Source organism: Nyctereutes procyonoides, unplaced genomic scaffold (assembly GCF_905146905.1).
Source record: "Nyctereutes procyonoides isolate TBG_1078 unplaced genomic scaffold, NYPRO_anot_genome, whole genome shotgun sequence".
Taxonomy (NCBI): Eukaryota; Metazoa; Chordata; class Mammalia; order Carnivora; family Canidae; genus Nyctereutes; species Nyctereutes procyonoides.
This window is the reverse complement of record NW_026575136.1, coordinates 14,350,922-14,375,164: the sequence shown is the minus strand read 5'-3', so window position 1 is coordinate 14,375,164 and position 24,243 is coordinate 14,350,922. Positions and strand designations below refer to the sequence as shown.

Here is a 24,243-nt window from a genome sequence, read left to right as displayed (position 1 = left end):
CCACCCACATGCTCTCTCTTTCTCTCTCTCTCTCAAGTAAATAAATAAATCTTTAAAAAGGAGAAATAGAAAATTGGTGTAAAAAAGTTTTTTTTAAAGATTTTATTTATTTATTCATGAGAGACACAGAGAGAGGCAGAGACCCAGGCAGAGGGAGAAGCAGGATCCCTGCAGGGACCCTGGTGCGGGACCCAGGGTCACACCCTCAGCCCAAGGTCACACCTTCAACCACTGAGCCACGCAGGGACCCCAAAAAGTTTATTTTAAAGGCATATTTTTCTCAAGTTGCCTGCATAGCTCAGTCAGTTAAGCATCCAACTCTTGGTTTCTGCTCAGGGTGATGAGATTGAGGCCCGTGTAGGGCTCCCTGCTCAGCGCAGAGTTTGCTAGAGAGTCTCTCCCTCTTCCTCTGGCCCTCCCCCTGCTTGCACACACACTCTCTCTAAAGATGAATAAAAGAATATTTTTCTCTAGAATAATCTGGGTTGTTTGCCTCTACGTCTTTGGTGGGGGGTGTATCAAGGTCCCAAGTCAAGAAAAACATGTCAACATGTAATACAGCTTTGGCGTGCAGGAAAGAATCGTCAAGGTTGTGACCTCTCCACGTCCCGATGAAACTATCTGATCATATATTAGTGCTCTTTCCTGTGCTGCATTTTCCACCTTGTGTTCTCCGCTTATCTATAAATTACTGACTCATTTACGTGCTCCCTCATTCAATGACATTTATAAGCCAGGTATGGACCATAATCCTGGGGAAAAGAAAAATAGCAGAAGCAAGCGTGGCTCCTGCTGGTAAGAGTGGATAAGCCGGTGGGGAATAAGCCTGCGGGGAGACGGTTGTTAAATGACGTGGGTGCCTCACGCCTTCCCCTTACTTCCCATCAATTGCGGTGGCTCAGGCATTTCCTGAAAATATGGCCAACCCTCAACAAGCTGGTCTTGCCATGAAAGGAGTTGGCTTCGTAGTTCACAGTGATTATTCTGAGCCTCCTCCCCTCTGCTCTTCCAACAGGAAAGCAGTGGTTTATTCTTTGTGTTTATTCAGGTAATAATGCTCAATAATGATTGTGCTTGAACAGTAATATGTAAGACGATTCTTTGTATTCCTGAAAAAGCAAAAAAAATAAGTATTTTGCTTTTATTCATCAGGCAACCAATGTCTTTGATTACTTCTTATTTTAAAAACTCATATGATTAAGTAGGAGACATTATTATTTTTTTTTTAAGTAGGCTCCATGCCCGGCGCGGAGCCCGACACAGTGCTTGAACTCATGACCCTGAGATCAAGACCTGGGCTGAGATCAGGAGTCGGACGCTCAACCGACTGAACCACCCAGGCGCCCCAGGAAATTATTTAAAAAGGCTGATTGGTGCTTCCTTTTAAATGTTGTAGTATTGATCACTGATTTGAATCGAGGAGTTCTAAGAACAAAAATGCATCTAAATAGTGCTTTTTTGATACAGCGCCTCTAAACTTTTTGAGGAAAAAGCCAACTTTTATATCCTGGATTTGTTGTCATTCCTGGAGGCTTTTGAGTGGGTAGATGATAGCAGAGGGCATGCGTGCGTGCGTGCGTGTGCGCGTGTGTGGGAAGGCTGAACAACATAGCTCCTTACGCAGAGCTGGAAGGAAACCAAAGTAGGGTTTTGGCTCGATACTTTTTTTCTTAAAGGGCATCTGGCTGTAAGGAGGTTGACTGCCATTGAGTTGCCAGGACCTCTCGTAAGAGGTTGAGCAGTCTTCCTGTCTGTGAACAGCTTCATCGGGAAACTACTCCAGACAGCAAGTAATACACTCTCGTTTCTATACTCAGGGAATACTTCTGGACGTGTAGCCCTCCTTGTGCTGGCCTTTCTGGCCATTTTCTTCGGATCCCCTAACCCCTGTTTGGTCATCTTTTCCTTGCCAAGTCTCTCAGTGATTTTCCCTGGGATGTGAAGAATGACTGCGTGTTGGCTAAAGACCCTGCCCTGAGTCTGATCCCTCCTCTGTGCTGCAAGGTACAATATACACCTTTGTGGCCATTCTATCATGTTGTCGTTTGCTTTAGGTCCGTGAATTAAAGAGAGCAAGTCATCACCCAAGACTTACAAACACTCGGCTTGACGGTTTGTCCACCTCTTAAGCCTGCGCCCTGGTCATCTCTGCGGCAGAGACAGTTGCATTTTTAGCTTGAAAGATAAGTGCACATATGGAAGATGTGGGTTAGGGGGAAGGGCATTTTGCATTATCTGTTGCAGATCAGAAACTCTAAATTGATCATACGATGTATTAGCAAACGGAGTGTCGATGGGTGATGAGGAACTGGCCGATGGGAAGTCCAGTTTGGAGGAAGAAAATGCCTAGGCCTGGTGGCTGAGGCTTTATCCTCCTTTGGAGAATGGGTTAAATATTTTAGGTTCATCTGCAGGCCCACATTACGTATGAGATATATATATATATGACATTTAATAGCACTGCGTCCTGGCATGCACTTGAACCATGCTGAGAGGATGACAGCCAAAATGAGCTGGATCGTGTTCCCACTTCCTTGTAGGATTGCAGACTCTGAAGGAAAATGATAGTATTCTAGTTCTTTTTTCTTTCTGGAAAAGTCCGCATTACACTTCAGCATGTGTCATTGCCAGATACCGCACAGGTTTCAAGCGTGTCCCTCTCTTCCTACCCAGCTAACAAACTGAAAGCCAAAGAAATGCAGTCCCTTCCATTTCAGGTGTTAAGACGTTGCTTATTACGACTGTCTTCACGGTCGATGTCTCCGAGTCCAGCGATTTATGGGGTGTATCTGGATTTCTTTTTTTTCACGTGGTCAGTGGAAGAAAGTGGCAGGGGTGAGTGGCACCCTGTATATTAGGAGAGGAACCAGCGAGGTGACTGGGGGTAGCATCCTCCAGTTTGTGAATTTGCTCGGTGGTTTGTCAGTAACGGACAGCTTATTACTCCATTTTGGTTGGCTAAGGAGTAGCAGTGGCTTCGTTTCAGCAGATAAATACTGAGAATTGGGATCCTTAGTAAAATTAATGACAGCTGGAGGAATTCCCAGCTGCACGTGTAACTGGAAGTGCTTAACTACCCAATTAATCATGAATGGATGGATTCAGTACAACACAAAATACAATCTGCTTTTGTAGGGGTGGCTTTGGAAAATTGGAGGCAAGCATTTTTCTCTATCGAATGCAACCATGAGTGGCTAGTAAAGTGCCACACATTCTTTTTTAAAGAGCAGTGCAAAGAAATGTTGCTCCCTCCCTCCCTCTTCTCTCTCTCGCTCCCTCCCTCTCTCCTTCCCTCTGTTCCTTCCTACCTACCTACCTACAAATATTTATTATACGCCTGCCTCGTCCATGTTGGAGGCACAAAGATGAAAAAGATGCAGTTCTTATCCCTTTAAGTAGTTATTGTCAGGAAGGTAACACCACATACAAACAATGACAACACCGTGGGTGGATGAAACAGAGTTTACCACATGGACAGGAGCAAAGGACCTTCTCGAACAAGACTCAACGCCCTGTACAAGGCAGGTTGGTATCAGAGCACTTTGCACTCCTTCTTCAACAAGTATTTTCTGGTGCCTACCGTGTGCCACCCACTGTGAATGAGGTATATTTGGAAAAACATGAGAAGCATTTTATGACGGGAGCACGTTGGAGGAGAAAGATGAAAGGTGACCCTGAGTGTTGGCAGGGGACAATTTAACATATCTTTCTTAATAACGTTGCCCCGCTTGTGTTTCTTCTTGTAAAATGAGTGAACAGACATTTAAAATTTTTGTTTTAGCTTGATGTCGACGAAATAAAGAGAGTAACTAACGGGACAAAGATTTTGAGTTGATTGAATACAGGCTTATGCGCGGTCTTCGTAAATACGAAGAAACACACTGTTGATGTCTATAGGTAATAATACTAAAAATATTAACTTTTGAAAGTTGCTCAGCAAGTAGATCTTAAAAGTTCTCATCACAGGGGCACCTGGGTGGGTCGATCGGTTAAGCATCTGCCTTTGGCTCAGGTCATGACCTCATATCCTGGGATCCAGCCCTGGGTCAGGCTCCTGGCTCACAAGGAATGTACCCCGCTTGTGTTCTCTCTCTTTCAAAAAAGTAAAATCTTTTTTTTTTTTTATAAAAAGTTCTTATCACAAGAAAGCAATTGTAACTGTGGTGGATGTTAACTGGACTTATCGTGTGATATTTCACAATATCGAGTCATTATTTTGTACACTAATATTTTGAATATTATTCAAATACATATCGTATTTTGAAGCTAATACGATACGTCAATTATACTGCAATTTACAGAGACATACTGAACGAATCACGGTTCAGCATTCATGGGCGGAAGGAGGCCACAGCACAGGAAACTGCGAGTTTTCTCACTTAGAAACTTCCCAATGGCTAGCAGGAACCTGGGCAGACGGCAAGAGAGGGATTAGAATACCTCCAGTCTGGGGGCGCCTGGGTGGCTCAGTCAGTTAAGCAGCTGCCATTGGCTCGGGTCATGATCCAGGGTCCCGGGACCTGGTCTGCATTGGGCTCTCTGCTGGACAGGCAGCCTGCTTCCCCCTCTCCCGCCTGTGCTCTCTTGCTCTCCTGCTGTCTCCGTCTCTCCAATAAATAAAATCTTAAAAACAAAAAAAACAAAAAAACTCCCTCGAGTCTGAAAAGAAACACTAGTAATAATTATTTTAACTAGAGGGCCGCCACCAAGGGCTCAAAAGAACTAAATGGAAGAAAGTTTCACGCGTCACAAATTGTAGAATAAAATTTGGTGAAAATCATGGTAGTTATTTTTTTTCTTTAACTCTACTCTCACCTCATTCTACAGTTTTTGACGTGACTTAAAAGAAATATAAAGCCAAAAGTTAGCAAAAGCAAAGATCGGGGTCGTGGAAAATGCAGCTTAAGAGAAGGTGTGTACCAAGAGGAAAGTCAGGACCCAGCTCTGAGCTTCCTGGTCGTTGATGCAGAAAACAGAGTACAACCAACCGTAGGATCCTTGTCCCCAAGGAGGAGACGTCCCAGGGCAGATGACAACCTCGCTTCTCTTGTCTAGAACATGAGATGCTGGTGTTTGTGAAGATCCGGCCTTCACTTATCAGCGGAGGTGTGAGCCCACCGTAGAGTCCGCCTCCCGTGATTTCGGGAGCGTTTTCCCCGGGGGAGCTTTCCAGGGCCTTCACTGGGCCTCGTTGCTACAGAGAGCTTACACGGGCTCCGCTTGGCGCCGTGAGCGGGTGAGCGGCCACGTTAGCCACCAAGGTGCCTCCCCTTCAGCTGCGTCCAGTTGCCCTCGCGACGAACCGTCTCCTCGTGGGCCGAGGGCCTAGTGACGGGCTCTCCAGTCCGAGGCGGGGGCCGCCCGTGTGAGCTGCGTCGTCGCCTCCGGGTCAGCATGGACGCAGCATCCCATGCGGAGCGGTCCCAGATCCTCCTGTGGTTCGGGTTTCCTGACGGTGTCACGACCTGCAGAAGGAACCGGGCATCTGGAGTTCGTTCGGGAAAGCATGAAGAGGCCAAAGGCGTGCTTCTCAGACTCTTACTCCTGAAATGAAGCTCCCACCTCCGCCAAGTGAGGCATTTATTTTGCTTTTTCATCACTCTCAATTTTTATGCTCCCTCCTTCTCAAGAGCTCCTGGAACAAATCCAAAGGAACCTTCCAGTCGCAACGTCCGACACTCAATCCACATTCCTTTTTTAATGCTTTCTGATCTTTTTTTTTTTTTTTAGTAGGAAGGATTATTTACTAATTTTATGACATGGCCTTAAACTTCTATAGCTTAAGTTGGGAAACTTCTCCCAAAATATGAAGTCAATAATGAGAATTTTTTTTGAATCCGTTAAAGGACTCCATATATCTTTCCCACATCTACTACATTTTTTCTCTCTTACCAGCTCTGATTTTTCTTTCTCCTTGTCTCTGCTGAACAGAAGCTAGACAAAATGCTGACAGTTTGTTGTTAGATTTAACACAGTTAAAAACAAACCATGAAAAATATTGGTCTTTGAGTTGAAAATGATTAAATTAAAAAGAGTTTTTGTTTTTGTTTTTTCACCAACTTTATCACCTTTAGGCAGCGTCTAAGACAGTGCCTGGCACATGCCAAACAGTCAGTAAATTGTCTATATTCCCTGTATCCTCCCAACCCTTTTTATTTATTTAATCCCTGTTCTTGCATAATTTTTTTTGTTACTAATGAAGTAACATGCAAGCCCACCTCCAACCACATTTTTCCCAATCATATTTCTTCTTTTGTAATTCTTCATGAAATGTTCGTTTGCTGTTTTCGTTCACTATCTATAGCATTTTGTATGATCCTTTTACTTAATTTAAATTCAATTAGTTAACATATGGTGTATCATTAGTTTCAGACGTAGTGGCCAGTAATTCATCAGCTGCATCAACCCCAGTGCGCATCACATCACGTGCCCTCCTTAATGCCCATCACCCAGTGACCCATCCCAGCATCTTACATGTTGTTTTAGAGAAGTGACAATAAGAAAGAGCATGAAATTTGGAGCCAGATGAGTCAGAGTTTGCTTCTCCCATCTCATTTTTTAGCTGCGCAGCTCTAGGAAAGCGTGTGAGTCCAGCCAAGTGTTCTATGTATGAGTATATATTTGTAGAAAGAGATTTCTCTGCCTGGTGGAAGGCGCATCTGAGAGCTGACATCAGCACCGTAGCATGACTCTGTGGACACCTCCAGACTTCTAAGCCCTCCTGGAAGGGTCTCCAAGAAGAATTCTTAATCTTCAGACTCCCAGAGCTTGCTGCCAAGAACCCCACAGCAGGAAGATCAGATTCCTTGTGGAGAGACAGAGACTTCAAGGGCATCTGCTCAGGAGCCAGGGACTCAGCCTCTGAAGGGGATCCTAAGGACACAGGCCACCGAAGCACATCGTCCTACAGAGCTGAACCAGCTCATCAAATCCCTTGTTTACAGGAAACCCAGGAGATGCGAGGCACCCGCTCTCACAGAACCAGCTCTTCCTTCAGAAAGAAACCATCCTAGGGAAGCAGCCCATGGGGAGATGGAGTCCTCCCAAAGGGTTTGAGCCTCCTCAGGTCTCCTGGCCTCCAGACGGGGCCAGGATCTCTCCCAGGACTAGGTTTGCACATAGAGCTGAGCCGCCATGAAGAGCTTGGCACCACATGGAACCAGGAGCCAGGCCAGCCCCCCATCCTATGGCCTCATGGACTCTTCAGTACTTCCATAAAGTCTCTATGGCGAAATATAGTCACTTTGGGGTTGGGCTTTAACATGTGGGTTTTGCGCGGATACAAGCATACAGTCCATGGCAGCAAGTTAATGTGTGTCTACAACAGCCCTTCTTCACTTACGAACTAGCACAGTCTAGTTCCAACAGACCTGGAGGTAGCGAATAAAACGGTCTGAAGAGATGCTAGAGTAGGAATGGGTGATACGCGGCACCTGTTATTTCAGTAATTTGTTTTTCAGACATATATGGTAAAAATGTCCCATGATGATGTTGAACTGGGTGACTTTCTTTAAGATTGTATTTATTTGAGAGAGAGAGAGGAAGAGAGTGAGGGCAAGCGAGGGCAAGAGAGGGTGAGGGCACCAGGGGAGGGGCGCTGGCGAGGAGGGGCCCAAGTGGGCGGCTGCTCCCGGGACCCTGCACCCCGGACCCGGCCACGCAGGCCTCCCCTCAGCCCTCTCCAGGCCTCGCCCTTGCTCTCCTGCCCCTGCCTTTGTGGTTGCCCCCCCCGACACCCCCCGATGTCTCCTGCTGTGGGCCCACTCCCCAGGCCCCTGACACCCCCTGATGTCTCCTGCCTTGGGCCTGCTCCCCAGGCCCCCAACACCCCCCGATGTCTCCTGCTGTGGGCCCGATCCCCAGGCCCCCGACACCCGGGCCCCCTGCCCCGCCGGCTCCCAGCCGCCTCCCATGCTTCCCCCACAGCGCCCACCTGCACAGGGTCACCCCAACGCCTGGGCTGCTCCTGCTGCACGGGGAACACACCTGACTCACCCTCTGCACACGGGAGGTGCTTGTCACCGTGAATCCCTGGGATGGCAGAGAGCCGGGGTGCCTTAGCCTTGTTAGGGCCCTGTGAGCAGGGCCGCTGTGCGAGGGGCCATGTACTTGCTCCATCCCCGCGGGGTGCCCAGACCCTGCTGATGGTCACTAGTTTGATTCACCCGTTCACACATGTATTTTTAACGACAACCGGAAGGCTTCCTTTATTTGGAACTTAACAAAGACCATAAAATGCTTCGTATTAGTGAAGCGAGGCCGCAAGGTTAGAGCCAAGTACCTATGCACGACTTCCCGCCGTGGGTGCAGCAGCTGCCCTGCTTGTGCGAGGCCCATGGACTGACTTCTGGCCTTGGTTGCTGGTGTCGGTGGCACCTTACTCCGTGGACAGAGGCCGGTATCTCGGGGCCCTTGTGCTTCACTCTTCACTGGCCCAGCGTCGCTATGTTTCTGGTGAGACAGTGAAGCTGCTTTGCTGGAATATTCCTTCCTCACCTGGAACCTCTCTATTCGTGAGGCAGAGAACCCGCCGCATATGCGTCTGCATTTGCCTTAAGCGCACCGTGCGGTTTCACGTTCCCTGCGATAGTGCAGGTTGTGGGGTGGTGGGGTGAGGGGGGGGAGAGACTTTGCAGGACGTGCTCACTGAGGAAAAGGCTTTCCCCACTAAAGGGACATCTGGTCTCCTAGGTTTTGATGGGAAACCCTACTCCTCCTCTCAGGCCTCGCTTCACCTGGGCCTGGGTTCTGCTGTAAGACCAGTGTCACCCTTAGCCACAGACACTAGAACACTATGGTACTCCGATATTTGTTAATTTATTTCAAATCTAGCCATTTGAATCACGTTACGTCTATGGTTCATGAATTTTTCCCATCTACTAACAGGCAGGATGAGTGTGGTAACAAAAGGCCTGTTCTAAGTGACTTTACCCCGACTTTAAAATGGCAGTGTTTTCATTTTTTAAGCACGTGTTTCAAGAGGACAAAAAGGGTGAGAAAATAGAGGGGGAACAAGAAGCGAAATGTCATTAAGGTAAAGCAGCTGCTGTCTCATGTTCTCATGGAAATGACGAAGGCATATTTGTGGCTGAAGACTCCATGTTCCACTCCGGAAGGGAAGAGCGTCTTGGCGGTCGCCCTGTGACCCCACTCGGGATCCTAACTGTTTCTGAAGGGCTGGCTCCTTGTGTTGAGAGGGCTGGGCCTGAAAGCCGGGGCACAGGTGGGCCAGGGGGACTGACCACACCCCATCGCCGTGCAGCCCCAGCCCTGGCCGACTGCAAGTGGGTGCTGGATTCTTAAAGAGGAGGCCAGCGCATGAGCCCTGCTAGGGGCCTGTCGCTTGGAGCCCCCCGCAGCCCGGCGTGCATGGTGGGTCAAGGGCAGCGTTCCTGCACGCACAGGGCAGTCGGCTCAGACATGTTACGTCCTGACGGGAAGACCAGACCGACTGCCTTCGGGCTGCCGTCGACGGGGGAATGCCTCCTGAGGAGACACGGTGGAGCTGGGAGACAAAGCCTGATTCCTAAACTTCATTTTAGCCCAATGCCTTTAATGGTTTCAGTACAAGTTCTTGCTAGAACATTTAATTCCTATCCAGCTTAATTAATGAGAGCGTTCAATCACTATTCATTTTTTACTGACGTTACGTTGGTTTCCGGTGTGCCGTACAAGGCGTCGGCAGTCCTGGGCACTACTCGGTGCTCAGCGGAAGGGTGCTTCAGGCCCTTCGCCTCTCTCACCTGCCCTTCATGCACCTCCATCCATCCCGCAGCCACCACTTTGTTCTCTGTCTTGAAGAGTCGTTTTTTTTTTTTTAATTGTCTCTTTTCCTGGGTTTGTTTTTCTTTGATTGTTTCTTTTCCTCGGTTTGTTTTTCTTTGTTTCTTTTCCTTGGTTTGCTTTTCTTTGATTGTTTCTTTTCCTCGGTTTGTTTTTCTTTGTTTCTTTTCCTTGGTTTTCTTTGTTCTGTTTTGTTTCTTAAATTCTATGTATGAGTGAGAGCATGTGGTACTCGTCTCTCTCGCTTACTTCACTTAGCATTCTAAGTCCATCCATTTTATTTACCCAAAGAAAACAAAAATACTAATTTTGAAAGACATGTGCACTCCTGTGTTTATTGCAGCATTGTTCACAGTAGCCGGGGTAAGGAACTCTCCATACTCATCAGGAGACGAGTGGGTAAAGAAGATGTACGTACGTACTGGAATATTACCCAGTCATGAAAAAGAATGTGGTCTTGGCATCAGCAATCTATTTGTTGGAGAGGGGTCAATAACAGCAAGCTGGGCTCACCCGGGGGACACAGGGCCCCGATACATCCATCAAGTGAAGCATACTCGCCCCATGCTGAGTGCCTCCTCCACTGAGTGCTTCCGCTGCTTATTCTGAGTGTGTGAGCTTCACAGCAGGGGCAGGAGATCGGTCACTCTGCTGCTTTTCAGACAGGAAGCTAAGCATGTAAGAATGAAATGTCTTGTCCAGAAGCAAACATCTAGTGACTGACTGCCTTAGGGTTCCACCTGGAGCAGTCGAGCTTCAGAGCCCAAGGCTGAACTGCTTTTTCCCTATTTTTTCCCATTCCAGCTCCCTCTCCTTATGTCATCTAATGAAAAATAACAATGATCAGAATAAATTAAATCAGAGTATGACTTCCAGACTCATTGTCATCAATAGTTTCATCTCTTGGCTTGTTTTTTGTTTGTGTGGCCCAAGAGAGTCCCTAACAAAAGGTGAGCAGCTACCAGTTTTCTCTCTAATCACTCTGGACATATTGATGAGCTAATGGATAGGCCTGAAGAAGGGGGAGATAAAGCCCATAGGTCTGATGGTGAAATCCTTAATAATAGTTGAGTATATGTCTTCTGACGTCAATGCAAATGAACACCCCGTCTTCGATTACTTGAAGACCTAACTCCTGGCACCATAAAGCCATATTTAAGAACAGATCTCAGTGGAATCTTAGAGATCATCCAAGAGATGCTCTTGCTTGAAAGGCACATCTCGGCTTCACTAGCTGATAGCTGGGTGACTTAGGGCGTTCAGCTTGACCCGTCAGTAAGGCCTCAAAAGAACTTTGGAGAGAAATTGAGATAATGTGCTAGAGAGAACATCCTGGTAATTGTTAGTTCAATTTAAATGCAGAAAAAGAGAGAGAAATTGATTCTCCTCTTTTTTTTTTTTAATGCCTCCAACCTCGATGATCTGCCCGTTGAGCAGCGTCTACCAGCACCTCTGCTGGGCTCAGTCACTAGCCGTCAGCAGCGACTGTAGAGCCAGTCACACTGAAGTCCACCGAACTTGACCAGGTGCACAGGCTGGGCGTATTACCAGTGACGCTAAGCCTTGTTTGCTTCATTGCCCAACGAGCTCTGTCTCTTACAGGTTTTCTGGTGATTAGACTAGATAACAACTGTAAAGTGCTGTTTTATTCTGATTAAGGCCTCATTTCCTGGTTCCAAAGGTCAAACTAAGGATAAGTCCTTTTCCTCCTTACTTATTTATTCGAGAGAGAGAGAGAGAGAGAGAGAGAGAGAGAGAGAGAGAGAGAGAGGCAGAGACACAGGCAGAGGGAGACGCAGGCTCCATGCAGTCCTAGAACCCCGGGGTCATGCCCTGGGCCAAAAGGAGACGCTAAACTGCTGAACCACCCAGGGATCCCCGAGTCCCTGTTTTATAATTCAAAAATAGCATTTGTACCTAAAACATTTGCACTACTAAGTTACATCAAGTTGATTTTGACTTAAGACACACAGGCTTCACAAACTTAGGACTTTGGTTGGTAACCAAAGAGAAAATCTCATATATCAATCTAGCCTGGGCTGGTGCTTTTCTAGGAAATAATCTTTTTCCAAGAAACCACAAATTAGTAAAAGCGCTTAACTCTAACTATAGTACGTGGATATGGACATAATAAGTGCTCCGTAAATGGTAGTGGTTATTGTTGGTTTTGATATTATAATGATTACTAATATTTAATGTCACCTATCAAAATTATCACTTAGGGTTAATGCACTCTTTTTGTTTTATTTTAAGATGTTATTTATTTATTCATGAGAGAGAGAGAGAGGCAGAGACACAGGCAGAGGGAGAAGCAGGCTCCATGTAGGGAACCCGATGCGGGATTCGATCCCAGGACCCCGGGGTCACGCTCTGGGTTGAAGGCAGATGCTCAGCCGCTGGGCCACCTGGTGCCCCTAATGCACTGTCTCATTCAGGAAGTAGTTGTGAGCTCCTCTGGGGTACAAGGCTTTGTGCTGCTCACTCTGAGGACAACAAAAGCTGATAAGACATGGTCCCCCCGCCCCCTGATGAAGTAGATGCTTCCCTCCAGCTTCTGTTACACCTGCAGCTATTCTGGGGGAAGCATTTCTGCTCCCGATGACACACCTGGATTCCTTTAGCTGTCAATACATATTCACTCAATGACAAACTTAACAAAAATATTTCTGGTGAATTAAATGTGATTTTTTAAAAATCAGTTTCTTAGGCTCCAGAAATAATACACAGGTGAGACGTAAGTCCGTTCCATCTATATCTATATCATCCTTCCCTCTATGTACCAGAAGGAAAGGTCGTCTTTTTTTTTTTTAAGATGTTAGTGATTGCCTGTAGCTACTTTTAGAAGAAACATATTTACTATCATTTCTCTACTGTGACTCTCAAAACTGCACCACAGGAGTAGTGTTTTGTGGGCTACTTTTCCAGCACTGTGGGGCAACACGAGAAGGAAGCGTTACTCAGTCACTTTTCCAGAAGGGCCATAGAAGTCTGCATTTACAAGAAACTATTAGTCACCTCATCCCAGGACCTGCATCATCCCTGCATCATCAGGATGCAGGTCTGCATCTACCAGCAGCATATCCAGAGTTTCCTGAGCAAATACCCTCATTTCCTTTTTAACATCTCAGCTGAGACTAGATTAATGCCGCTGCGGCTGCTGCCCTTGAATGAAGACCTTGTGCTGTGGCTCCTGCTTCCAGGGGCCGCGATGGGGGGGGGCGGCAGGTGTAGCCGCCGGCACTCACCTGGGTCACACGCACTGGTCAGAGGCTCCTGTGCGCCCCGACCAGGCAGGTTCTGGGTGGCTGCCCAGCGCCCGTGATGCTGCTCGGTGGCCTGTGCCGCAGTAAAGCCAGACGCAGGAGGCCAGCTTCCCAGCAGGTGATCTCTTTCCCTTTTCCCCAAAGGAGAGTGAGCTCTCCAGTCTCACCATGCCCACCTTGACGAGACAGTTTCTTACTGGATGCAACAAAACAAAACACGAAAAAAAAAAAACAAAAAAAAAAACCATCCCCTGATCGTGACTTCTTCAACTTCTCTTACCCCTCAGGCTCACGGAAGGTTTCTGATTTACTGTTAGTTGTGTTCACTGACGTCGCACCTTTTCCACATTTGTACATTAATAGGCACTGATTATCAGTTTTTCCCAGATAGCATCTAGATGAAGTGATCCTTACCTTTTGTTCTTCCCCCAGTACATTAAGTAGAATCATAGGAAACTGCAGTTCTTAGAGTACCCCCAGATGCAAAGAACCCACCGCCCCGTTACCGCCGTCACCGGTGATTAAGCGCAAACCTGCTCTCACCCACATTCACCTCCTTCCCCACTGCCCCCAGTGGCCCTGGCTGATGTGGACTTCCCCTCCATCTCCATCTGGGCCTTTTGGTCACTTCCAAGCCCTTTGGACTTGTGAGGTCAGTTGACATCCTTCTGCTATTGCACGTCCATTAGTGGGTCTTCTTGGCAATTGAAAGGAACGGGAATCTGGAATTGGGTGATTACAGGCGTTGTCCAACTAGTCAACATAACGAGAAGAGCGAGGTTGGTTAAGCTTCTAAATGAAATAAGTTATGTAAAACAGTTATAATAGAACCCATTAGTTTGGATTCCACTAATGAGATGATTCAGGACAAAGCTGGCACTTGGTTTTTACAAGAAATAGCCTATAGAAAAGTAGTATAAACACAATTGGAGGAGCTATTGTTTAAATAGGTACTTCTAGGTACTCAAAGGAACCTTAAAATTTCCTATCAAGAACTAAAATGCTGCACGGAAACCCTGTCATTAAAGTGGAAGCTCGAAGAAATCCACGGACCAAAACTTTGATAATCTACACATACCATGCGGAGTTAGCAAACGTGCCTTTTGGAAAGCGGCCTGCGGTTCACTTTCCATGATCTCAGCCATTTCTTTACTTGCATCCATCGTTCCAAATTAGTGAAATTTTAGCATGTGATCGGTGGTAAAATATTGTAGAATGTTGTTTTATTTAAACAACTAAAATGTTTGACTTAAATTTTTGCATCTGATTTTGTAGAGGACATTTTTTTAAAAGATTTTATTTATTTATTCATGAGAGACACACAGAGAGACAGAGACACAGGCAGAGGGAGAAGCAGGCTCCCTGTAGGGACCCCGACGTGGGGCTCAATCCCGGGACCCTGAGGTCACGACCTGGGCCGAAGGCAGATGGCCAACTGCTAAGCCCCCCACCCCCCGGCGTCCCCTGTAGAGGAAATTTTTTAAAAAGGTTCTGCCCACACTCCTGCCCACTGCACTCTGCGTCATGCCCTGTGATCGTGGCTAGAGGAAGGTTCTTGCTGCCTGTCTTGAGCTCAGATGCCTCATCTGTAAAATGGAGATAATCATAACCTACTTCATGGGGTTGATGGGATAATCTAAAACCTGTATGTTGACCACTCACATAGGGCAGGCCAGGTCTGAGGACCCAGAGAGGGGGTTCCCACAGGACCAGCCAGAAGGGTCCCTGGCTTCGTGTAGGATGGAAAAACAACGTGAGCCAGGAGGAAGTGAAGGCAGAGTTTGTTGAAGGTACATGTAGAGAAAGAAATGCAGACAGGACCTCCTGGAGACTCAGAAAAGAACAGAGCACGAGGGTCCTCTTTGCTTGAAGTCTGGGTTTTGATGGGCAGTTGAGGCCTGGCGCACATGTCCTCTGAGGCGTCCAGGAGCTGGCCAGAGCAAGGACAGGGCCAGGTGTCCTTCATAAGTCATTCATTCCCTGGAGCCGGAGTCTTGGCATCAAGGTTTTTGGAGTCAGTGATCTTGAAGAACGTTTATGATGACGCCGCCTGGTCACTCCTTCGATGTTACATGTTGCCCCAGAAGACTCCAAAGATAGCAATACCTGTTCGTCCCTTGTGAGGAGGCGGTGCTGCTTGCATTGCAAGGCAGGTATAGAGCGAGACGGGGTGCAGGTCCCAGCAAGAACAGAGGCTGGAAGAGGAGTGAAGGGGATAAAAAGGCAAGGGGTCCCTTCAGTTCCATAAAAAAAGTAGGGGTTGAGGAAGCATTTATTCTCTTCCCTTTATGGCCTTTTCTGAGCACACTGCTCTGCTGCCCTTGCTGCTATTTGAAGCCCCCAGGTGAAGCCTAGATTAATGGCTGGGGTTGACCTCCAGGTCTTCTGTCCAGTGCCCAGCCTCCTAATTACAAGAAATGGCGCAAGGCACCTTAAGGCAGAGTTAAATGTGATCTCTAAGGTTCGGTTTCAAACATGCCTTGCTCAGCCACAGTGCCAAGAATGCACACTAGCCCATGCTCTGGATTAAGGTGACGAAAACCACAATTCTTAAAAAGAACCCAAAGACCGACTCCTATTGTGTGTGTGTGGGGGGGTTGCTGACCTTACACGTTGCACCCAGTAAGCATGAACCCTGGTCAGCTAACCAACCATCCTGGAACTTAAAATCATGGAGAAAAAAAAAAAAAGATGTTGACGGGAGCAGGCATATCTTTCTCTGAAGAAAGCTGAGCTGGCACTGGGCACCCGTGTCCTCGGAGACAGCAGCTCCCTGTCAGGCTGGGTGGCCGAGCAAAGAGCTCCAGGTATGTCCGGGGAAGAGGGCAAAGGAGAAGAAGGTACCTGTAGGAAGGCAGGGCCGGATCGTAGATATTAAGGATGCCGAGGGGCCTTTGTGCTTAGGGCAACCTTGTGGGTCGTTGCTATTTCCCCATCTGCCGGGGAAATCTGGGGAAATAACCAAGAAAGGCAGTGCGGAAAGGTGCGCGGCCAAAGTCATGGCAAGCTCGGTGGGGACACCGAGCCTCAATCTGTTGGGAGCAATACGTTTCTCCGGGCACTTCATCATCGCTTAGTCCAGGTTAGTGCAGCTACTAAAACTCCGCGTTTTCACCAAGGTGGACATTCACTTGTCTGATCCGGCAGCGAAACCGATGCTTGGAACGCGCCGCTCGCTGCGGTGGCCCCTCGGGGGGAGGGGGGTGTAGTTGTCTGACTCCGCGTTATTATTATTTAAAGTATCATTTCCCGTAATAATAAAATGAATTATTTTATTTATCATAGAAAATAAAGGAAAATGAAATTTTAAGCGTTTAAAAGCCAAACGAGAAAGGCAGTTCCTCGTGGCCCTTGTCGCTTGGAGGGCTCTGTCCCCGGGGGCCGGCGGCGCTGAGCTGGGGGTGCTCCAGGCCCTCGGGTGCTCTGGGCCCTCGGGTGCGCTCGTGCACCGTCTCGCGCTCTGGCGTCTTGTTAGTTCAACAGAACGACCCAGAAGGGTTTCACTGCCGTTCTGCGGGGAAAGATCTCAGCAGGTGAGCCGTGCTTCCTCGTTCTGCAGTGGCCGTGGGGCCCACACACGGCAATAGGTGACCACCCGGCTGAGCCGCCCCGTCTGGCCTGATGCCTGGAAGCTCCGGCAGTGGCCGTGAACACATTTTAGTGTCACACACTCATCAAGTCTCCCTCCCCCTTACTCTTCCGTGACATGACCCTAAAATATGCGCAAAACACAGTAATAAAACACAAACAGTAGAGTAGAATAATGAGATACAAATACTAAAATCCTTCATAAGAAGGGAAAATGTATTCCAGTGTGGAAAGGACAAGATCCACGAGTGGACGGATGCCTGGGTCTCACGGGGGGTGGGGGGGTCCGGGAGGGGCTGCGGGTAGCTCAGGACTCTTCAAAGGTGGTGGAAAGGCTCTAATATTGGATTGTGGTATAGACCATGTTCTGGAAGCTTATTAAAAATCATTGAATTAGGGAACGCCTGGGGGGCTCAACGGTTGAGCATCTGCCTTCGGCCCAGGGCGTGATCCTGGGGTCCCGCATCGGGCTCCCCGCAGGGAGCCTGCTTCTCCCACTGCCTGTGTCTCTGCCTCTCTCTGTGTGTCTCATGAATAAATCAATAAAATCTTAAAATCATTGAATCGTACATTTTAAATGTGTGAATATAAATCATGCCTCAGTAACACTTTTTTTTTTAAATAATAAATGAATAAAAGAACAAGCTGTAGATCCTGAAACCCCGGGGCAGCCAAAGCTGTACTGCCGACAAGGTGCAGAGCTTGAGTGAGTCAAAGATTAGTTGCTGGCATTTCATGAATCTCCCTAATGGTGGCAGAAGGAGGGGCGTTCCCTCTCCACCCAAGCACAGGAGACGCGCCAGGGTGTGTATCATCATCCTCGTCCGCGGGGGAGGACGTGGACACTCAGAACGTTGAATCTGTTGCCCAAGATGTGTGGCCGGTAGGACCCGGCAAGGGCGTCAAGTGCAGCCCGTGGGTGCCTCCTCCCCGGCGCCAGGCCCCCTCTCTGGGAATGGGGGGCCCTTCCGTTATTTGACTTGAGGCCACTTTCCTTCCTCCACAACAACAGTAAACTGATGCTCCAGTGTTTCTATCACTGTTTTGTATTTGGTGCTTGAGATTCGTGAAAAGGCATGAATCTGTTTTCAATATTGAAAAAAAGGCAGAGAAAGAGTCTGAGCCTTATGTTAATGGAAAGATAGGCATTTCTTTCTTTCTTTTTTTTTTTTCCAAGATTTATTTTAGAGAGAGAATGAGCAGGGGAGAAGGGCAACGGCGGGGCGGAGGGGGTGGAGAGGACCCTCAAGCAGACTCCCTGGTGAGCACAGAGCCGGGTGCAGGGTGGGCGCTCAGGACCCCAGGCCATGACCTGAGCCGACACCCGGACGCAGCCACCCGGGAGCCCGTTTCTTGGGCGTTCGCTACTATGCATTATGTTACGGCCTCTAAATGGTGTCCATGCATGTCCACGCACGTGCGCATGTGCACGTGTCCACCTACAGCAGCATCTTGAAGGAGAGACCTGCTTCCGTTCGCTCCTGAGGTCGTTGGCTCGTTGGCGCCCCAAGCTCTGGTTTGTCCCAGGTCTGCGTGGGAACCCCCGGGCTGGCTTCTCTGTGCCTTTTGCGCAGGCTCAGCTCACCCAGTAGGCCGGCTAGCCCACGCTTTGCCAATTTTTATGAAGTGGAATTCTGGAAAATGGAAAGCTAACGGGGCCACATCTTCCAGCTTTGCCCGAGCAGGTGACCTTTACGTGTGCACCTATGTCCTCGTGGCGTCCTCAGTGTCGCCATCTTGCCAGTTCCCTGCACCTGATCAGGAATGTGTAACCAGCTCCCGCCACAGCCCTCGGTTGTACTGAGCCCGCGGCAGCCCCTCCCCTTCCAGAGCCTTCCTCTGGTCTGGACCCGGTGGTCGTCTCCTCTTGCCGCTCTGTGGCTCTTGCGGTTCTTCTCTCTGAGCCTTGGTACATAACCCAGGGGCTTCCTGTTTTCTTCTCCATCTTTCTCCTGGGCTACGTCTGGCCCCTCTTTCACGCGGTTGAAACAAAACCAAACAAATAAATAGAAACAAGAAACCACTGCTGTGCCAAGCCAGCGGAACTCGTCCACAGGCCGAATTTGGGCTCTTGATGGTGGACCTCTGTTTTCCCTAGGACCCTGAGGCACAGCAGCGGTGACTTCCCTATTCAAAGAAAGGTAGATGGCATTGAAAAGAGGAGGGGGGGGAGGAGAAGAGGGAGGAGGAGGATGGGGAGAGGGAGGAAGGGGAGGAGGATGGGAGGGGGGAAGAGGAGAGGGAGGGGGAGGAGCAGGAGGGGGAGGAGGCGGAAGAGGAGGAGGGGGAGTAGGAGGGGGAAGAGGAGGAGGAGGGGGAAGAGGATGGGGAGGAGGAGGAGAGGAGAAGGAGGAGGGGGAAGGGGAAAAGGATGGGGAGGAGGAGGAGGGGAGGGAGGTGGGGGAGGAGGAGGGGGAGGAGGAGGAGGAAGACGGGGAGGAGGAGGAGGGGGAAGAGGAGGAGGAGGAGGAGGGGGAAGAGGAGGAGGGGAGGAGGAAGGGGAAAAGGATGGGGAGGAGGAGGAAGGGGAAAAGGATGGGGAGGAGGAGGAGGGGGGGAGGAGGGGGAGGAGGAGGAGAAGGAGGAGGAGGGGGAGAAGGATGAGAAGAAGAGGGAGGAGGAGAAGAGGGAGGGGGAGGATGGGGAAGGGGAGGAAGGGGAGGAGGGGAAGGGGAGGAGGGGAGGGGAGGAGGGAGAGGGGGAGGAGGGGGAGGGGGAGGGGGAGGAGGGGGAGGAGGGGGGAGGAGGAGAGGGAGGAGGGGGAGGGGGAGAAGGAGGAGGAGGGGAGAAGGAGGAGGGGGAGGAGGAGGAGAGGAAGGAGGAGGGGGAGAAGGACTTGGAGGAGAAGGGGACAGAGGAGGAGGAGGAGGAGGAAGAGGGGGAAGAAGAGGAGGAGGGGGAAGAGGACGGGGGAGGAGGAGGGGGAGGAGAAGAAGGAGGAGGAGGAGAGGAGGGGGGGAGGAGGGGGAGGAGAAGGAGGAAGAGGAGGAAGGGGAAAAGGAGGAGAGGGAGAAGGAAGAGGGGGAGGAGGGGGGAGGAAGAGGGGGAGGAGAAGAAGGAGGAGGTGGAGGGGGAGAAGGATGAGACGAAGAGGGAGGAGGGGGAAGAGAGGGAGGAGAAAAACCAGAGTAAATGTGGAAATGATGTAATGCCGTGATTATGAAAATGAATATCGAATATCCTGGTGCTTTAGCTTTCCCTCTACCAATATTCTTAGAAACAGGGAAGTAAACAGAAGCTTCTGCTTTCACACATTTGGCAATAGTAGAGCTCATTACGTAATTTTGAAATTTTCACAGTCTTGTTCCCATTTCAAAATCAAGTTCATTTGCAGGAGCCCTTTGAGTCGCCTCCTGCGTGCTTGGAGGTGAGGGGACGCTGGGATGAGGAGTTGTCACGGTGGTTTGGGGGTGAGCCGTGCCCCGTGTCCCCGGCGGCCTGTCGCGGTCGCCTGCTCGTGGCTCCAGCAGGCAGCCTGCCCGCTCCTGGGCTGCGGCCACTGGCCTCCCCAGCACACGGTCTCAGCACGCGGCAGGTGCCTCCTTCCTGACTCCGCGCAGCACAATCCCGTGGTGGCCCAGGCATCGTCACGCAGCCAGTCCAGGAGCTTAAAATGATGGACGGCACGTGCCACCTGTCAGTGGGGCGGCACCTCCAGCTAGCTCCGACCGGTTCTCATATGTAGCATTTTAGAAACATTGTTTTCTTTCTCTCTTACTCTGGATTTTCTGCAGGTACACCTAAATTTGGACAAAAGATGTGTTCCAAGAGAACCCATTTAAAGGACTTCAAGGTAGCTTTTTTTTTTTTCTAGCAATGAGGGGTCTCCAGAATAGTCGGTCGCCCTGTTCCGATCCATCTTGTACATCCAGATTTTCCCCGAGCACTTCTGCACAGAGGAATTTGGTTATGATTTGCTTGACAAATACATTTACCCTATAAAGGGCACTTTCTTTTCTTTTCCTTTTTTTTGAATTATTTTATTTATTCATGAGAGACACAGAGAGAGAAGCAGAGACACAGGCAGAGGGAGAAGCAGGCTCCATGCAGGGGGCCTGATGTGGGACTCAATCCCAGGCCCCAGGGTCACGCCCTGAGCTGAAGGCAGATGCTCACCCCCTGTACCCCCCATGTGCCCCAAAAGCACCACATCAAGGGCCTGGGTTTGGACACATTGCAGTTACCACAGTTGTGATCATTTTGCAACTTATAAATGCATCGTCTCAACAAATCATACACCTGGAACTTACACGATGTCCTACACCAATTACATCGCAGTAAAGCATTGGGGGGAAGCATTGGGTTTTTTTGGCAACAGATATGTCAAGAAAAATGGAGACTTTTCGAGATGGGCTATTGTGCATGTATATTATAAATGAGTTGAAAAAATGATTAGCATCTGTTGATTTTCTTTAACCCAGCGTAGGTGTGTCAGGACTAGGAGACGAGGAAGAGAATGGCTGTTTAGGATGCGCTTGCCACATGCTGCATCCTGGAGGAGGTGTTGGAGCATGAGAGCAGCTCGGTGGAGGGCTCTGCCCAGTCGGCCCATGGCTTCCGCACTGTTCCAGGGCTTCAGGGGTGAGGCGTGCAAGGCAGCGAGCTGTGTGCTGGCCCTGCGGTGCGGGGGGGTTAGCTGCTCGTCACATCTTACTCCGTTCGCGTCTTCCAAGTAAGCGGCGTCTGCTTGTGCGCAGGGAGCGGCGGAGCCTGGAGTGGCCAGGGCGGCCCGCGCGGTTTTCCAGAGTGAGTTGCAGAGGCAGGATCCAGAACCAGCCTCTGTCGGGCATTCTGATGAGACCTCTAAGCAGGGGTCGCTGACCTCGGGCGCCGGGAAAATCTGTGCTAAGCCCGACATTTCCCAGTTTAGGAGAAGCTTGAAAGGATCCGTTTCAGCGGCCACCATGCCTAGGGCGCTTCGGTGTTTGCAGCGGGTAGCAAATTCTCAGCTACGTGGACATCTCCGCTTTCCAGAATCTGTGCGCATTTCTGGAACCCACCGAGTACAGTGGGTCTGTCGAGAGCTGTGCCGTGCGAGTGTCGTCATCTGTGCAGACACCAACCTGTAATGGCAGCGTAAGGACGGCAAGGGCGACGTTTCCTTAGCAACCGGGAGGCAAACCTAAAGGATTTTTTTTTCTTGACTTTTTAAGTAGCTGCTGTAGTTTTCATGTCCTCTTGTGCCGTGAGCAGTGAGTGACGCTGGGCGGCCCCGGCACCCTGGCCACGTCCGTGAGGCTGGACCCCGGGGTGGTTCAGGTAGTGTCTCTGGCTGTGTGCTGCCATCGAGGACAGCCTTGTGTTCATCCCGAAGGCTCACGCATGGTGGCCGCGGGGACCGGGTGTGACTCCCGTGGGACGATGACTGGAGCTTGCTGTGTTGGGGGGCTGCGAGGGACGGGGGGGGACACTCTAAGCAGCTCCACGCCCGGCACGGAGCTCACAACCCTGAGAAAATGGCCGAGCTGAGACCATGAGTCAGACACGCCACCGCCTTCCGAGCCCCCCAGGGCCTGAGGTTGTCACAGTGGGTTCAACAGTGTGAACAGCGGCTTGGGGGACGCGATGACGGCCGCAGGGCTCCGCATTGCCGTGTGGACATCTTGGGTAGAGCCGTCCTCTGTAGCCCAAGCTGTGGGCACAACCGACGTCTCGTGGGCTGAGGGCCTTGTTCCCTCCTGCGTACGTGAGCGGGAGACCGGGACTACGGCTGAACGTGCGGGGGGGCCCGGAACCTCAAGACCTGGGCACGCAGTCAGCGCCGTGTTCACTGCCGCTCAGCTCCTGGCCCTTGATCGGTGGCCCTGCCACCTCCCAGGTCCCTGGGAGGCCTGGGGCATTGGTGTGACCATGCACCCGCGGCCGCGGCGAGCGTGTGCCCGGAGCCTGACGGCAGGGGAGAGCCGCGCGACGGGGAGGCCGCGGCCCTTGGTGTAAATGGCTCTGGGTGTTCCCTTGCAGGGCTCAGCGGATTCCTACACCAGCAGGCCGTCCGACTCCGATGTGTCTCTGGAAGAGGACCGGGAGGCGATTCGGCAGGAGAGGGAGCAGCAGGCCGCCATCCAGCTGGAGAGAGCCAAGGTGATTGTCCAGCCTCGCTAGCTCCACAGCGCAGTGCCCGCAGGTGCCGCCCCGGCCCCTCCTGCACCTGTTGGCCAGGCTCGGGCCAAGCGGCTGGGCCCCCACGGAGGCCTGGGCCCCGCACCTGTGTCCTCCGGCGCCGCTGCCCACTGCACCCATCCCCCCGTGGGTGCAGAGCTTGTCCATGGGCAGCCACAGCCCCTAGGCCTCGCCTGCGCAGAGGGCACGGCCCCCGCATCTCTGTGCCTGCGGGAGGCAACGGGGCAAGCTCCTGCTCTGGATCTGAGAGGAGTCACCCGGGATCCCCGTTCTGTTCCTTCCAAGCTGTTTTTTTTATTATTTATTTATTTATTTATTTATTTATTTATTTATTTATTATTTATTTATTTTTATTTATTTTTTTTAGCCTGGACTCCCTCTGTCTGATGTCATTTTGCATCAGATTTTATGCAAAATGAGACTGAGGCTGTGGCCCGCTTGGTCACCCTTGCCCCCGGTGACACGCGTCCAGGGTGCATTGATGCAGCCTGACCTCTGGAGGAAAAACGGAGGCTCAAATAATCCGAATCCCTTCCTTTCTTCTGTTTTTACAGTAAACGCTCTCTGAGAGCCATGGGAGGAGGGCGACGCCGTCCAGGGCATCTGCCGGGGCCCGTCTGTCCACTGGCTTGGCCGGAGGGGTGCGGGGCTGGCCGGGCAGGGGCCCGGGATCCCAGGAACCTGCAACCCTCCCTTGTGGCCATGGCTCGGGTCCGCTTCCTCGCAGGCCATCTAGTGGCTTTTGCAGGGACCCTCAGCCGAGGGGCTGCGTCCGCCGGGAGCCTCTGCGGGGTGGGGCTTGGCCTAGGAGGCTTCAGAACCAGCTCCCGCTGGCTTGGAGGGGACGCCGGGCCTTCTGTCTACCCCTGACTGGCCTTCCTGTTTCCGGGCAGGACAAGGCGATCATTCCACTAAGGGGGATTCCACAGGGGTTTACAGACCTGAGGCTACTTCAAAAAAATTTTTTTAAAATTGATTTTACTCCCACCTCCTTTTAATTTAAGGCCTAGCACACATTTCCTGTGTCCCACGGGGCATCTATCACCCTTTAAAGTGACAAAAATCAGTTTTAGGAGTGGAGGGCCAAGAAGAGAGCCCCCCCACCCCCGTCCTCCCATCGCCCCCCAGGACTTTAGGGCATGTCCTCGGTGGGGGGCGCCTGGCGGGTAGCGCAGGGCGGGGAAGGCGGTCGGGCTGATGGCGAGGAATCCCTTTTCGAGTCCTCACGGGGGATTTGTCCAGGCTGCCAGGGATGTGGAGTGGCTCCCCTTCCTGCCCCATCCTCACACCCTGCTTCTGTCCCCAGTCCAAGCCCGTGGCATTCGCTGTGAAGACGAACGTGAGCTACTGCGGCGCGTTGGATGAGGATGTGCCCGTCCCGAGCACAGCCATTTCCTTTGATGCCAAGGACTTTCTCCACATTAAAGAGGTAAACGTGGGACTCTGCGTCCCCCGAGCTCCAGGAGGCGAGGGCCAGAGCCGGCTCTGA

At 50.6% G+C, this 24,243-nt stretch overlaps 1 protein-coding gene across 1 annotated transcript; it reads left to right on the top strand.

Moving 5' to 3' along the window:
* The first annotated feature begins 22,199 nt into the window (after nt 1-22,199).
* On the top strand, nt 22,200-24,243 carry LOC129495428 (voltage-dependent L-type calcium channel subunit beta-4-like). Its single transcript, XM_055302906.1, has 3 exons — nt 22,200-22,316; nt 22,596-22,715; nt 24,061-24,243. Exons 1-3 carry the CDS (start codon nt 22,200-22,202, stop codon nt 24,241-24,243), a joined length of 420 nt encoding a protein of 139 aa, XP_055158881.1.